Raw genomic sequence first — 15,664 nt, 5'->3', positions numbered from 1 at the left:
TACATGAAGAAAAAACAACGAAGGAAGGAAAAACCCCATCATCCAGGAATCAAATTCAAGATTGCTATTAAACAATTCAAAGTTTTCATCAATGCTGACCTTTAAAGACATACTCAAAAACAATAACAGTGTTGCCTATTTAATATTTTTAACCACGAAATTTAACGTTTTTTTTTTTTTTAAATGGAAAGACAGGGAGGAGAGGCTGCGTTGCTTCATGTTACACAGAATCTTCATCTTAACTGCCTGCTCATAATAGCGTTGTAAAAGAACACAAAAGAGGACAAAATAGGATAGTAATATAAAATACTTTTTGTTTGTAGTAAAAACGTTGCTGTTGTCTGTGCACTCTAAAGAGCATTATGGGACACTGTACCTCGGGACAACCCTCATCAGTCTCATTTATGGAGTTTTATTTGCAGCTGAGTCTGTACATTAACAAAGGTTTTCAAAGATATTACTTGTGATAAGGGAAAACGTTTGTTGTACTAAAATCCCTTAGAGCTATTCCAGTGTTAAAGTTCCAAGTGTTGAGGAGGCTACAGAACATGTGTAATTTTGCTGAAACATAACCTGTCCTCCTCGAAAAGAATATGTGAACTTGAGGTGTATTAAGTTCACTTTTCTACAACTTCTCTTGACTTGTGAAACATTGCATACGTCTTTGGTCAGAGGTCTAGGTGTTGGATGTTTAAAATACATTTCCAATGGCATCTTAGCTGATTGTTTTTTCCTTTGTCTATAAAGAGAGCACAGTCTGAACTTGCTGCTCATCAGAAGAAAATTCTCAATGTAGACAACCACATTGGCATCTCAATTGCTGGTCTGACTGCAGACGCCAGGCTCTTATGGTAAGCACATTAAATAAATGTTGGATTGTTAAAGATATTTATCCAGTTTAGTACACATTACAACCTGAAGTATGTTTGTGCTGTTTGTATTTCCAAATACTTTAAAGGAGCTGGTTTGGGGAAACTGAAGCTCGGACCCTAATGCAAGATTCCTCATTCTGCTTACAAGTGGCTGATATTTCAAAAGCTATACATTTAATTCCTTGCCTATTTACTGAGACTGACAAACTGTTCCAATTGGTTATAATGGTTTTGTGTTGAGGGAGATTTCATTCAACAAAAGCAGTCAGAAAGGTTGCCAGACAACATATTTAAATTGGGTCATCCTTTTATCCTTGGTGTTTTAGTTAAAATATTTTCAGTCATGGCCACCACACTAGTAACCTGCACAAAAATAGCCTCAGCTGCTGTTTTCCCCTGCTTAGCTGTCCAGTGCCTTTGCGGCGCAGCAGTGTCCTTTCTAATAAAACACATTGATGACAACCTAAAAATAGGTACTGTGATGTGGGTTAAACATAGGGAACCTGTTCATTTAATTCAATAGATGTCTTGGACATTGGCTGAATGAATGCGATTGATATAAACATGGGGCTGTGAGGAGGGGAGCCCTTCTTAGTCTGTGTAAATGGTCATGTCTGACCATCTCAGTTTGTACTTGGTAATGTGAGCTGTAAACAGTGACGAGCAAAATAAATGATTCCAAACAGTCCCAGAGACTTTACAGTGTGATGAGTTAATCAGCTGTCCTGGAGACTCATGAGAAATTGATGGTAAAGTTGTACCAGCTCTGCATAGACAATTAAAATTGCTTTAAGTCATTCAACAGTGTATTTATTCCCTTTCAGCTGTGGCCCTGGAGGCTCAGATAAATTAAGCCACTACTTAACTGAGATGTGACGCTGTTGGTAGGAACACACATTTGTCCCGCAAGTTGTACCCATTTTGTGTAGATGTTCTGCCCACTATTCTCATGAATGCCTTATGGGACTACTTCATTGCCCTTTACCGCAGGCCCTTAAAAAGACCAGTCATACTTGCAGTATGTTGATGACATTACACTGCCTATACAAACAGGCTTGTATGACCTTTAAATTGTACTGCATGTGTCAAATATCTGTGCATCGTGGCCTACAAATTCTAAATGGAAAGTTTTTTTTTTTCCCTATCTAAAGGCCTAAATCCTATATGTACCAGTAGTCACAAGGTCATTCGTGTTCCTAAACCATGGGTGCTATTCTGTGTGTGTGTTGAAAATAAAGTGCTTTGGAAAAGCAGTATAACCCAAACACCTTGTGTAGTGGTGGCATCTGTATGCATGACCTCTTCTATCACAAGGCTGAGCACCCTAGTCAGTTGTCTTTTGTTTTGTCTTCTTGCCAAATGACCATTTTCAGTTAACCTGGGCCTCTGGGTATCTGTCCCCCTTATTTTATTTTAGTTTTTTTCTGTTTCAGCATGGAAAGCCTTTCCATAAATGCTCCATTACTGCTGGAGGTGATATGTTGCACAATGGGATCAAACTTGTCCCTCATCAGGGACCAATAAATTGCACCATGAGTGGTTACACTCTTTATCTGACCAAGAAGAGTTGCATCACCAAGTAGTGCCAAATTTCATTCAAGGTATCTGTCCAGGCTCTTCCCTTAAAGGCAAGACAATTCTTGCTGCATTCTCTTTCTCATTTCTGTTTGGTGCATAAAGTTGATGAGAAGGAAAAAGCTGCTAAATCAATACTAGATTTCCCAGTGTTGCTGATATCACCAGGCCATGAACTGCTGTGCATAAACACAGACCCACAATTGAAGAGAGGTGTACTGATGTCAACCTAGTTCACTCGGGCAACGTGACACTTCTGGACACTTACCTGGTGCACGCATTACTTCCCCTTTCTCTCTATTGCCAGCAGACTCTAGAATGTGATGATAATATCCTTGGGTTCTCTCCTTTGCACACGCCGCTCCTAAAAAAAAAAAGAAAATATAAAAAAATCGGGGACAGTATTCTCCAACAAGCATTGGCAAAGTCAATATCTCTCACCTATGCAAGAGCTGTTGGCTTTGCCAATGTGTTTTAGCTATGTTGTACACCTGCTTGGCTGCTGTTCAGCATGGCTGAAAGTTAGTGGCGTGCAGGAGAGTGGGGTGGAGTGTTGTAAACTGGAATGCCGAAGAGTGGGGTGGCAGAGAGTATTGTGTATTGGAGTGGCATAATGTGGAGGTGCGTAGAGCGGCATACAACTCGAGTGGCATGGAGTAGAGTCTACTGGTGTAGAGTGCGTTGGCATATAGTTTAGCAGAGTATAGTGGCGTAGAGTGGAGTGACATTGCAGTGGCATTGAATTCAGCTGCTTACAATGTAGCATTGTAGAATGCAGTGACGTAAATAAGAGTGGTGCATAGAAGAGTGTCGGAGTGGAGTAGCGTGGAGTGGTGTAGAGTCAAGTGGTGTAGAGATTAAAGTATAGAATGATGGAGAGTAAAGTAGTAAATAATGGTGCAGAGTAGAGTTTAGCCCTGAAGAGTGCAGTGGGGTGGTGCAGAGTGGCATAGAGTAGAGCGAAGTGGCATAGAGTTTCATAGAGTGTAATGGTGTACAGTGGATTGGCATAGAGTGCAGTGTTGCAGACTGGCTTACAGTACACTGGTGCAGAGTGTAGTTGTGCAGAGTAGATTGGTGTGGCCTAGACTGGAGTGGTTTAGAGTAGATTGGTGTGGCCTGGAGTGGTGTAGATTGGAGTGTTCATGGTGTGGTAGCATACTGCCTTTACAGACAGCACATTTTCAAATGACGCTTGCTGCTGTTCCCTTCGTTACGGGGGCGGGACCACAAGGCCCCTTTAAAACTCATTGCGCGCCCGCACCGCGGGTCGGGCAGGATGCTTGCTGCTGTTCCCATCGTTACGGGTGCGGGACCACAAGGCCCCTTTAAAACCCATTGCGCGCCCGCACCGACTGAGGCTGGGCTGGGCCACCCCTCTGGGCCCTAAGGTATGATATTGGGCCCTTTTGTTATGTGTCGTTAAACCGATACCTGAGTGCTGGTTACTTTACTTATTTAAGGCGTTCTGAGTTGGTGCTAGACTCCTTAAGCACCAGAGGTTCAACAAACTTTTCCACTCTTCAACACAAGAGAAGTACTCTGGGAAATCTCCACCTCTTCTGGTGCTGTGACTTGCATACTGCTGGTAAGCTGCAGTGGGAAAACGCAAAGCCGTGGATGTCCCACCGCGACAGAATGGCACTAAAAAATCAAAAAAGCTTATGAAAAAAACAGGCGAGTCCTGCTAACAACAAAGGTTCCAACCCCCTCGATCAAATTGACATGCTATTTAAGGAGGTTGACGAACTTTTGAAAAGTAATCCTCATCCACCCACAAAAAAGTGTGCTACCTTGGGGACGGGGAAAATACCAGAAATCTTCATTAGGAAGAAGAGGTCACATCCAATACACTCTCCAGATCTGACCTCTTCAATTGAGGAATTTCCTGCCCCTAGGGGTGAAACTGCCCACATGGCTTTAGCTATCCCTCCCAGTTCTGTGGACGTTTTACTTAGTCATTCGGATTTCCCCTCTATGGGTACTTTAGCTATCCCTCTGCCTCATTAAGCCCTGAGATTGTAGTAATTCCTAATATTCCATGTTCTAATCGATTTGGGCTACTGGAGGAAGAGGGAGATTTGCCTAACCATGTATCTCACATTCTGCATGGAGACTACACTGAAGATACTAGTCACCAACACAAAGTGTCCTCTTCTGGGGGCGTGCAATCCTCGCATGAGGATGACAATTTAGCCCTTGTTTTACGAAAGGTGAACGAAGTAAAGTCTCTGGTTGTATCTCTATTAGGGTTGATGAAAGAGATCTTAGTGCCTAAAAATGGTTGCAGCTGCCAGGAAACAAAAACAAAGGTGGGGCTGGGAATGGGTGGGGGTAAAACTGTACCTAAGCCAGGAATAGATCCAGTTATTTTTCTCCCTAGGCTGGTGACAAACCCCCTCCCATTAGATCCAATTCCGTCCCATGCAGAGAGCAATCAAATTGAACCTCTAAGGTCATGCCAGAAGACCACTGGAGCTCCTAATTATAGGGTGTACGGGGGGGGGGTGCTCACACTGCAATATGGCCTATCCCTGTGGAAAATGGACTTAAGAGGGCTGGCACATCCAGTGGGTTTAGTGGAGCAGATTGCCCCCATGGGACTCCCACAGGCTCTGGCAGTTCCGCGACGGATATGCCACGGTTGGCAAAACAGGCACAGCACCAGGGTCAATTAAGTAGAGCCAATGTTATTTTCCTGACTAATGTGCCCAAACTGCTACCTGGCTCCTTCGAAGACCATGAATCCCTGACCAACAAGGTTATCCACTGGTTCCGCTTTAGATGTGATTGTCTTTCGGTTATTCGTTCCGATATCCATAAGGTAAGAAGATACAGTCAACCAGGGGTAGAGCATGATTATATTTCTGTCTGCTTTATTAAGAAAAACCACGGTGGACCACCTCATGGAATTTATAACACGAACACGCGATCTGAGGGTCACGAAAAGGGTTTGCATTAACCTCTCGCTAACCCCACCCTGTACCCATACAGGAAGGATTACTAGTGAGCTAGCTCTGGCCCTGTAATGTGAATATCCTGTGGACCACAAGTCTTCCTGTTTTTTGAACGCAGTTGATTGACTAAATGGCAATCGGGATGTGCGGTCAGATGTTATCACTGGGGATACTCGTATTTGTATGGAAGAGGTACTTAGCCCCAATAACGATAATGATTTAGCCAACTCCGAGTTTTTAATTTTAACATGGAATGTAGCTGGTCTCCGTAAGAAGCTGGGATATTTGGAGTGGGGCTACCTTTTAATAATAACTTTCATATTTGCTTGTTTCATGAGACCTGGGCTGATGAGCAAATTTTTATTGATGGATTTTATTCATATAACATTCCTGCCCAGCCTTCGGAAAAGGGCCAAGGCCGACTTAAAGGGGGCTTATTAATGCTTATCAACAAGGACTTACAATGTGATCATTGTTGGTTAAAAATAGACTCAATGGATCTAATGGGAGTTCAATTTACCTTGCATCGAGAATACAAAATTATTGTTATTAATATATATGCGAGATCTGCTCCTAGAGGGCTTGAGTCTCAAACTCTGTTACAGTTGACGGAATTTCTTGACTCCATCAATCCCCCATTCTATTTAATATTAGCCAGAGAGCTTAACTGTGCTTTTGAACCCTCCGATATGATCGCTGGCTTAACAGACGAGGAAGACGAGATGTGGGGAATCCCACAGTTAACGAACAACTACCTGTGCACTCGCTCTCGTGTAGCCCTCCAGTTAGCTGTGTTATGCTTAAAGTATGGTCTCAGGGCCTGCAATGGACGCACACCCTCAGACCTAAATTTGGCACCTACTTTTAAACGAGGGACATCCACAAGTGTAATAGATTACTTTTTACCTGATATTAGGCTATGGCCTTTATTAAAGGACATGAAAGTGGAACCCCGATGCTAAAGTGATCATAACCCCTTGTTATTATCTATGGATGGGGATGTTTTTAGAAGAACCTCAAACTTACAACGTACAGAGGTCCCCTCTCCATTGCTGAATAATGATTACACTAAGGTCTCATGGCCAAAGGTTTTGTCCAGTTCTCATTCGGTGGCTGGCATTTATAAATTGTTTGTAGATGAGTTGGCAATTTATGAGGAACACAAAACTGATAAAATCCCTATCCTGGACATCCATCAAGGAATGTTTAACAGATTGCAGAGGTTTTTTTTTTTTACAAAAAGACCAGAGCCAAAAGGGGTGATGTCCTTCCCCAGGGCGATAGAGGATGGTATAATGAGGACTGCAGCAGGGCCAAATCCGAATTAAACAGTGCTATTAAGTAAGGCTCCCTTTGTTGAGATTCAATCTGCTAGGCGATCATAGAAGAAGGCTGAAAACCTGGCAAAAAAGCTATGGGATGATTCGATCTGGCAGGGTTGATTCTTGCTTCGGAAAACAATAACAATGTGATGTTCTGGGATTTACTGTCCAGAGGGCAAGGAGGGGGCAAGAGGCGTATAAGGAATCATATTCAACCTGAGATGTGGGTAGATCATTTTACCCATCTCTATGCTGCCCCTAATAACGCATTAGTTGAATATTCCCCAGCACATGACCTAACTACCCCTCAGTTGGGCAATCGGGGTGACTGCTCTGAGCCACTCTTTTTTTCATTAGAGGAAACCAAAACCTCTATTAATTCCCTAAAATCAGGAAAAGCGCAGGGGACCGATAAAATACCAGGTGACCTATATAAATCTGAAATAACTATTTGTTCCTTTTATATTAATTTGATTTCAAACAGAATTGCTGCTGGTGGCTCAAATCCAAGCACTTGGAAGGGTGCTGAGATAATCCCTATTTTCAAAAAGGGTACTGCAAATTTTCCTGCAAATTATAGACCTATTAGTTTGATTGATAACATGCAGAAAAGTTTTGCCAAGCAACTGTTAGAGAGGTTAACAAGCTGGGTCCAAGAACATCAGGCTCTTTCTATGCTGCAAGTGGGCTTCCGTTCCAAAACTAGCACGATAGATCAGGTTTTTAGATTGCCCCTCCTGTATTGGAAATATGTGGCCCTGGCAAAACAACCTCTTTTTGTTGTCTTCGTAGACCTCAGATCTGCCTTTGATTTGCAGAGAAAAGCTTTGGGAAGCACTACTCCAGATGGTCGTCGCCATCAATTTTGTTTTGCTGCTACAACGCTTACATGATGACACATACGCACAAGTGAGGTGGGGTGACCAAGGAGAATTGACTGATAAGATCCCTATACGGAGGGTAGTTCGCCAGGGTTGCGTCTTAGCTCCCATATTATTTATGTTATTTATCAATAAAGTGGTGCAAATTGTGTCTTCATGCACCAATGACGCCCCCACTCTAAATAACCAGAAGATTCCATTACTGTTGTTTGCTGACCATTCTCTTCTTATCTCCAAGACTCCTATGGGCCTCCAAACCCTTATGGATAGATTCAAGTCTTTCTGTGATGACCATGGCTTGGAATTGAACGTTATCAAAACAAAATTGATGGTGTTTTCCTCTGGCAGTAGCCGAAGATGCACCATCAATTTGGAAGGGGCCCTATTAAGCAGAGTAAAGACCATAGACTACCAAGGCGTGAGGCTTGCAAATAATTTGTATTGGAAGGAGCAAATCGGCAAAAGTGTGGGGCTCCTTCAGCATAGAGTGGCTGCTATCCTGCGCTTCTATAAGAATTCTGTTTCCAAGGCGGTTTCCCCAGCTATTAAAATCTATCTGGCGCAGGATGCAGCCACCTATGGTGCTGAACTATGGGGACACTCTGAGAGCAAAAGATTGGCAGTAGGAGAAAACAACTTTGCCAGGGCCCTACTTGCGTGCCCCCAGAGTACTCCTCTGATCCCTGTGTTTTTGTACCTAGGCTTTAATCGTATATCCAATTTGATAGCCCTAAGACCCTTGTTATATTTGGTTAGGATTTGGACTGTTCCGGAACTTATTGTATACAGAGATTCAGTACTGGATATTCTTAGGAGGCCAGGAGCAGCTACCATACCCTTGATCATGCATGTATCTAATTGGTTCTCTGTTCTGGGTTTAAGAAGGTTTTGGGTAGAGCCACATAACTTGGAGAGAGCTGACAAGACTCTTCTAAAGACAGTATATTGGTCCCATATAAAGAGTGATCTGGTCCGTTGCACATCCTATGGTAGATTGACCAATCTGTTTATCGATTTCAAGTGGTACCCCCAGTTTCAACAATATCTTGACCTGATTCCTGACCTGCTGGGGAAGGGTCTTTATGCACGCTTCCGTTTTGGAAGCCTCCCGTTGTTATCTCTAACTAAGAATTGGGGTGGGTCTTCTTCTACAGATCTCTGCCCAGCTTGTCTTGTTTGCACAGAAACTATTGAACATTTTATGTTCTTTTGCCCTGCCTATACAACTCCCAGAGCAAAATGGAACCGTGCAACTTGCCGAAACCTGGGTTTGAGACAATGCTTTACAGCTATTAGGATTTTAAAGAGTGATACTTCCATAAATGTTATCCATGCTGTCAGCAAGTTCCTTGGGACAGCCTGGCGTATACGACATCACTCACTGAAATACATTTTTTATTCCATGTAATACTTTTTAGGATTTAGAAGGTATGATGAACGGGTTGTATTTTTACTGTTATGTTTTAAACCATGTATATGTACATTGTGATATTAAGTCAATGTTATCTCTTTTATTGTTCTTATATCTTGTTCTTATTGTTTTTTTTATTTTTATGCTTTGATGGCCTCAGTGACCGAATAAAGCTTGCTTATTATTATTATCTCTGAATTTGAGGTACCTATACTAGAATGCGAATAAGAGGGCATTTCTAAAAATGACCTCTTTCTTACACACTTTTACATTTGGAAGGCACATATGCAGGGAGAGACAATTGATAATAACACTTGTTCTACTATTCTTTGATTCCCCCAGGTCTCCTGATAAAAATGGTACCTCACTTGTCTAGGTAGGCCTAGTCCCCGCGACAGGAAATATGAGCCAAAATGCAACGTGGACACATCACATTTTTCCACTGTAAACTTCCTTTTTTGCAGTGTGCCTAACACATTTTGCATTTCATTTTTGTGATGGAAACTTATTGAATCTGACCACCCAGTGTTCCCCCAGGCCTTTCGATAAAAATGCTACCTCATTTGTGTGGATGGGCTAAGTGTCTGCGACAAGGGAAGGGCCAAAGACATGTAGAAATTGAGAGGGAAACTGAAGCAGGCCCAAAAGGGCAGTTTTGTTTCATACTTTTTAAAGGCTGACTCTGCTTTGGGCACCCACACAAATGGGGCAGAGTTTTTTATCAGTACAGATGGGGCAATGCTGGGTGGTAGGATTTTTTTGGATTCCTGCAGATTCCAGAAGTTTCCATCACAGACATGTGGGGAAAATGCGTGCTTTCAGGCAATGTTGGAGGTATTGCAGGACAATGTGGGTAAGAAAATAGTGTGGAGTACATGTTAAGCACACCACCCTGGATTCCCCCGATGTTAATTTTGTTTATTTTTCAGGAGTGTCTGGTATGTTCTTCCAGGTGACAGCGTACCAAAGTGCAACCACTCATCTTTGCAAGTGGGACGATATTGGGAGTCAGCCAAGCTCTCTTGGCAAATATGTAAAATGAAAACCAAAAAGAGTCAGATGTCCTCTTGCTCCCCATTGGGAAGAGATGCTTTAGTCCACCTTATTGGGGGGGTGAGGAGTCCCCACCCCTCTAGTTAGGGAAAAGAAATGCTTCCCTGGTGTCTAGTGGGCTTTCTACTCCCCTTGTTGACTGTGCCAGTTTATTTTGAGGGGCATTGCCATGCCCATTCTGGGTTGCCCCTACCTTTACCCCTATATGAATAAAACAAAATCCCTGGTGCCTAGTGGGCCTACTGTCCCTCTGCCCCCTGGGGATGGCAGAAAGACTACTGATTTTTTGCGGGGAGGGGTGGGGGCATTGCAGTGCTGTGTAAACAAAATCCCTGGTGCCTAGTGGCCTTTCTGTCAGCTACAGAGGCTGTTTTGGCAGAAAGGAAATCCCCCTGGTGCTTGCACCAGAGGGATTTCCAGTGCTATGTGCGTGGACTGCTGGGAGCCGTCTGACGCACATGAGCACTGCAGCATTGGTTGGCTCCTGGCCACCCGACTCATAGAAGGGGTTAAACATGATTACTAATACTTACTGTGTGCTTGATTATAACCAACCGTATTAGCAGTGTTATATGAGTGCTCATTGTTCTGACTTTTTTCTGTTATTTACTGGAACTGTTGTGCACTCTCCAACTTCTAAGCACTAGTCAGTCTATTAGCTCTGCACTCCCAAGTGTAGCTTTAAGAAGGTGCACCAGTGTGTGTTTAGTTTTGGGTGTTATGATCTCATTCATAGCCATCGGTATGGGGTATCTAAGTGACGTGGGGTGGTTTTTACTGAGTCTGTTTCGTGACCTTGTATTGAACGTGTTTTGAAAAATAATGGAACCACAAAATGGAATTTGAAGCTAAAAGGAGAAACTCCCTCGGTGGCAATCTGCACTCTATTTTCTTAATTTGTGTTTTTGGACCTTTTGTGTTCTACTCTTTCTTTGTTGCTCATTCTGTTCCAGCTGACTGTACCTCCGTATCAAGTGAAATCAATGAGCATGAGCTTATTAGAAGATCTAGTTGGTCTGGGAAAAAAGGCTGACAACATAATTGTGGGTGTTTTTAAAGACTTAAGACTTCCGTCTCCTTTTACACTATCTGGGATATGATAGTGAAGGTGCTGATACTACATATTACCAGTTACTTTTGGAGAAGAGTTTTTCCTAGGGTGGCAGTTAAAACTTTTTTTTTTTTGTGGTTTTCTTTTAAATAAATGAATGAACAAAACATAGCATTTGACAGAACACACAAAAATCCAGTGCAGATTAAACAGTACTATAATGGTTGGCAGTATGTAAGCAATAAAGCCTTTTAACTGTTTCCTGTATAACCTAGCTCATGTTCCTGTTCTTCCCCGAACCGATCAAACAAGCTTTTTCTTGATACCAACAGCATGACATTTTGTTTTGTTTGACAGAATACAGAAAAGCATTTTGTAATACTTGGCCTTTTTTCTGTTTTTTTTTTTCCTTCACACAGTAACTTCATGCGTCAAGAGTGTCTGGATTCACGCTTTGTATTTGACCGGCCTCTCCCAGTGTCTCGTCTTGTGTCCCTCATTGGAAGCAGTATCCTTTGTTTGTAAAAACTGTAAATGCAATGATTAATTTTGGCCTGTGCTGGAATGGTCTGTTAATTTTAGATCCATTAATGAAGTTGCACATAAAGACCGGTGTCTCATTTTCTGTTTATCATGAAGCTACCACTTGTCTGCCTCGGATAGGGAGAAGGGGCCCGGAGTACTGTGAATCACATCACCACCCCACCCACAGACTTCCTTTTTCCAATGTAAAATGTATATATGTTCGATGGCATGTGTAGCTGCAGATACACATGCTGTGCAATATCCTGCCACCTAGTGTTGGGCTCTGGGTGTTACAAGTTGTTTTTCTTAGAAGTCTTTTCGAGTCACGAGACCGAGGGACTCCTCCCTTTCGTCTCCATTGCGCATGGGCGTCCACTCCATCTTAGATTGTTTTCTTTCCGCCATCGGGTTCGGACGTGTTCCTCTTCGCTCCGTATTTCGGTTCGGAAAAGTTAGTTAATTATCCGAAAATTTGATGGTATTGTTTGCGCTCAGTACTGGGTTAATGCTAGCACATCTACACCGAAGAAAGAAGCGCTCCGGCGCCCCTTCGGGGCTTCCACTCCTCGGCGGGGCCTGGTCGGCCCGACCGCGTCCATCTTAAAACCTCATGGACCGGAACCCCTTCCGCTTCTGCCCCAACTGCCACGCAAAGTATCTTTATACAGGCCAACACTTGGTCTGTAATCTGTGTTTGTCTCCTGAACACAAAGAGGATACTTGCGAGGCCTGTCGGGCATTTCGATCCAAGAAAACACTGCGAGATCGAAGAGCTCGAAGACTCCAGATTGCGTCGACACCGGCCGGTCACATCGACATCGAAGAAGAAGAGAGATTCTCCATTCAAGATTCGGACTCGGACGAGTCTGAGAGTGAGCAGCCGAAGACGCAGCAAACCGTGAATAAACCAGCCACGGCAAAAACTCACTCCAAAATAATGAAGGCCAATGGGATGCCACCGCCAACAGGCCATGGCTTAACCCGAAAACACAGTGACCAAACATCGGCACCGAAAAAGGCCTCCCAGCAGCCAAAGACATCCGACTCCGGTCAAGATACCGGCTCCGACCAAACTCGACACTGAGTTCGGCACCCCGAAAGTCAAGAAGGTTTCCCCGGAGCCGAAAAAGACAGTCGAAAAGACTTTGGTGCCGAAACATGCGGCCTCGGAGCTGAAACCAGGCTCCTATACAGAAGAACAAGACCTTTCAACTCCATTACAAGGTCACAGATTTGAACAAGAACTGGGTATGGGAGAGCCAGACCATACCCAGAGGAGGTTGCATATACAAAAAGACATGGGGAGAATCCGAACTCTTCCTCCAATAAAGATGAAGTGCAAGCTCTCATTCCAAGAAACGGAAATGCAGCCAAAAGCGAAAGTGGCTAAAGAAAAAACACCACCACGGTTCTCACCACAGCAATCGCTATCGCATGATGCAGTCACCGACACACACGGGATGACCCGGATGCATGGGATTTGTATGATGCACCGGTCTCAGACAATCGTCACCACCTGAGGACAGCACTGCATACATGCAGGTGGTTTCAAGGGCACCTGCATTCCATAATGTAGCATTGCATGCAGAGCCCATAGAGGATGACTTTTTGTTCAACACTCTGTCATCCACTCACAGCCAATACCAAAGCTTGCCAATGCTGCCAGGCATGTTAAAACACGCCAATCAAGTGTTTCAGGACCAAGTAAAAGGCAGAGCCATCACGCCTAGGGTGGAGAAGAAATATAAACCTCCCCCTACTGACCGTATATATATCACACAACAATTAACTCCTGATTCTGTGGTAGTGGGAGCAGCCCGGAAAAGGGCAAACTCCCAAACGTCAGGAGACGCACCACCGCCCGACAAGGAAAGTCGGAAATTCGATGCAGCAGGCAAGAGGGTGGCAGCACAGGCAGCCAATCAATGGCGAATTGCCAATTCTCAAGCTCTACTGGCTCGATATTACAGGGCACATTGGGATGAAATGCAACATCTCATTCAACACCTTCCCAAAGAGTTCCAGAAACGTGCCCAACAGGTTGTTGAGGAGGGCCAGACTATCTCTAACAACCAAATAAGGTCGGCTATCCACTCAGCAGACACGGCGGCAAGGACAGTAAACACGGCGGTAACCATTCGTAGACACGCATGGTTACGGACCTCCGGATTTAAGACAGAAATCTAGCAGGCTGTGCTGAATATGCCTTTCAACGAACAACAATTGTTTGGGCTGGAGGTGGATACGGCAATAGAAAAACTGAAAAAAAGACACCGACACGGCCAAAGCCATGGGCGCGCTCTACTCCCCACAGAGCAGAGGCACTTTTAGGAAGCTGCACTTTAGAGGGGGGTTTCGTGCCCAAACCACAGAGCCTTCCACCTCGCAAGTCAGACCCACATATCAGGGCCAGTATCAAAGAGGAGGGTTTCGGGGACAATATAGAGGTGGACAGTTCCCTAAACCAAGAGGGTAATTCCAGAGCCCAAAAACCCCACAAACCAAACAGTGACTTAAATGTCACAAACCCCCACCACACAACACCAGTGGGGGGGGAGACTTACCACATATTACCACAACTGGGAACACACAACAACAGACGCATGGGTCCTAACCATTATCCAACATGGTTATTGCATAGAATTCCTGCAATTGCTACCAGATGTGCCTCCAAGGCTACACAATATGTCCAAACAACACATAGACCTGTTACAACTAGAAGTCCAGGCATTGTTACAAAAAGAAGCAATAGAACTAGTACCCAACCATCAAAAAGGAACAGGTGTCTACTCCCTGTATTTTCTTATTCCAAAAAAGGACAATACACTGAGACCCATATTAGACCTCAGAACACTGAATCTTTACATCAAATCAGATCACTTTCACATGGTGACACTTCAAGACGTGATTCCCTTGCTCAAACAACAGTACTACATGTCAACATTGGATCTCAAGGATGCTTATTTCCACATACCCATACATCCTTCACACAGGAAATACTTAAGGTTTGTAATCCAAGGCGTGCATTACCAATTCAAAGCATTACCATTCGGCATAACAATAGCCCCAAGGGTATTCACAAAATGCCTTGCAGTAGTAGCTGCTCACATCAGGAGACAGCATATGCACGTATTCCCTTACTTAGACGACTGGTTAATAAAAACCAGCACTCAGCAACAATGTCTTCTACACACACAATATGTCATAGAAACACTACACAAACTAGGGTTCTCCCTAAACTACCAGAAATCACATCTACAACCATGCCAAATATAACAATACTTAGAAGCAACAATCAACGCACAAAAGGGGATTGCCACTCCAAGTCCACAAAGGGTACAAGCCTTCCAAAATGTAATTTTAAACATGTACCCAAACCAACACTATCAAGTGAGGTTTGTAATGAAACTCCTAGGTATGATGTCTTCATGCATAGCCATTGTCCCAAACGCAAGACTACACATGCAGCCCTTACAACAGTGCCTAGCAACACAATGGACACAAGCACAGGGTCAACTTCAAGATCTAGTGTTGATAGACCGCCAGACAAACTTCTCGCTTCAATGGTGGAATCCTAAAAATTTAAACCAAGGGCGGCCATTCCAAGACCCAGTGCCACAATACGTGATCACAACAGATGCTTCCATGATGGGGTGGGGAGCACACCTCAACCAGCACAGTATACAGGGACAATGGGACGTTCACCAAAAACAACTGCACATAAATCAGTTAGAACTGTTAGCAGTGTTTCTAGCGTTGAAAGCGTTTCAACCACTAATAGCCCACAAACACATTCTTGTCAAAACAGACAACATGACAACAATGTATTACCTAAACAAACAAGGAGGGACACACTCATCACAACTGTGTCTCTTAGCACAAAATATTTGGCATTGGGCGATTCACAATCACATTCGCCTAATAGCACAGTATATCCCATTGATTCAAAACCAGTTAGCCGACAATCTTAGTCGAGATCACCAACAAACACACGAATGGGAGATTCATCCCCAGGTG

The 15,664-nt window shown here is 43.7% G+C and overlaps 1 protein-coding gene across 1 annotated transcript in view; it reads left to right on the top strand.

Annotated features, from left to right (window-relative positions):
- Nucleotides 1-15,664, top strand: part of PSMA1 (proteasome 20S subunit alpha 1) — a 130,708-nt gene that overhangs the window by 25,871 nt on the left and 89,173 nt on the right. The window contains exons 4-5 of the mRNA XM_069223693.1: nt 748-851; nt 11,542-11,630. Of these exons, the coding sequence (XP_069079794.1) occupies nt 748-851; nt 11,542-11,630 (193 nt within the window). The remainder of the gene's footprint in view (nt 1-747; nt 852-11,541; nt 11,631-15,664) is intronic.

The sequence above is a fragment of the Pleurodeles waltl genome, chromosome 3_1 (genome assembly GCF_031143425.1).
Source record: "Pleurodeles waltl isolate 20211129_DDA chromosome 3_1, aPleWal1.hap1.20221129, whole genome shotgun sequence".
NCBI lineage: Eukaryota > Metazoa > Chordata > Amphibia > Caudata > Salamandridae > Pleurodeles > Pleurodeles waltl.
The sequence above is the reverse complement of the archived record's forward strand: the minus strand, read 5'-3'. Positions and strand labels throughout refer to the sequence as shown.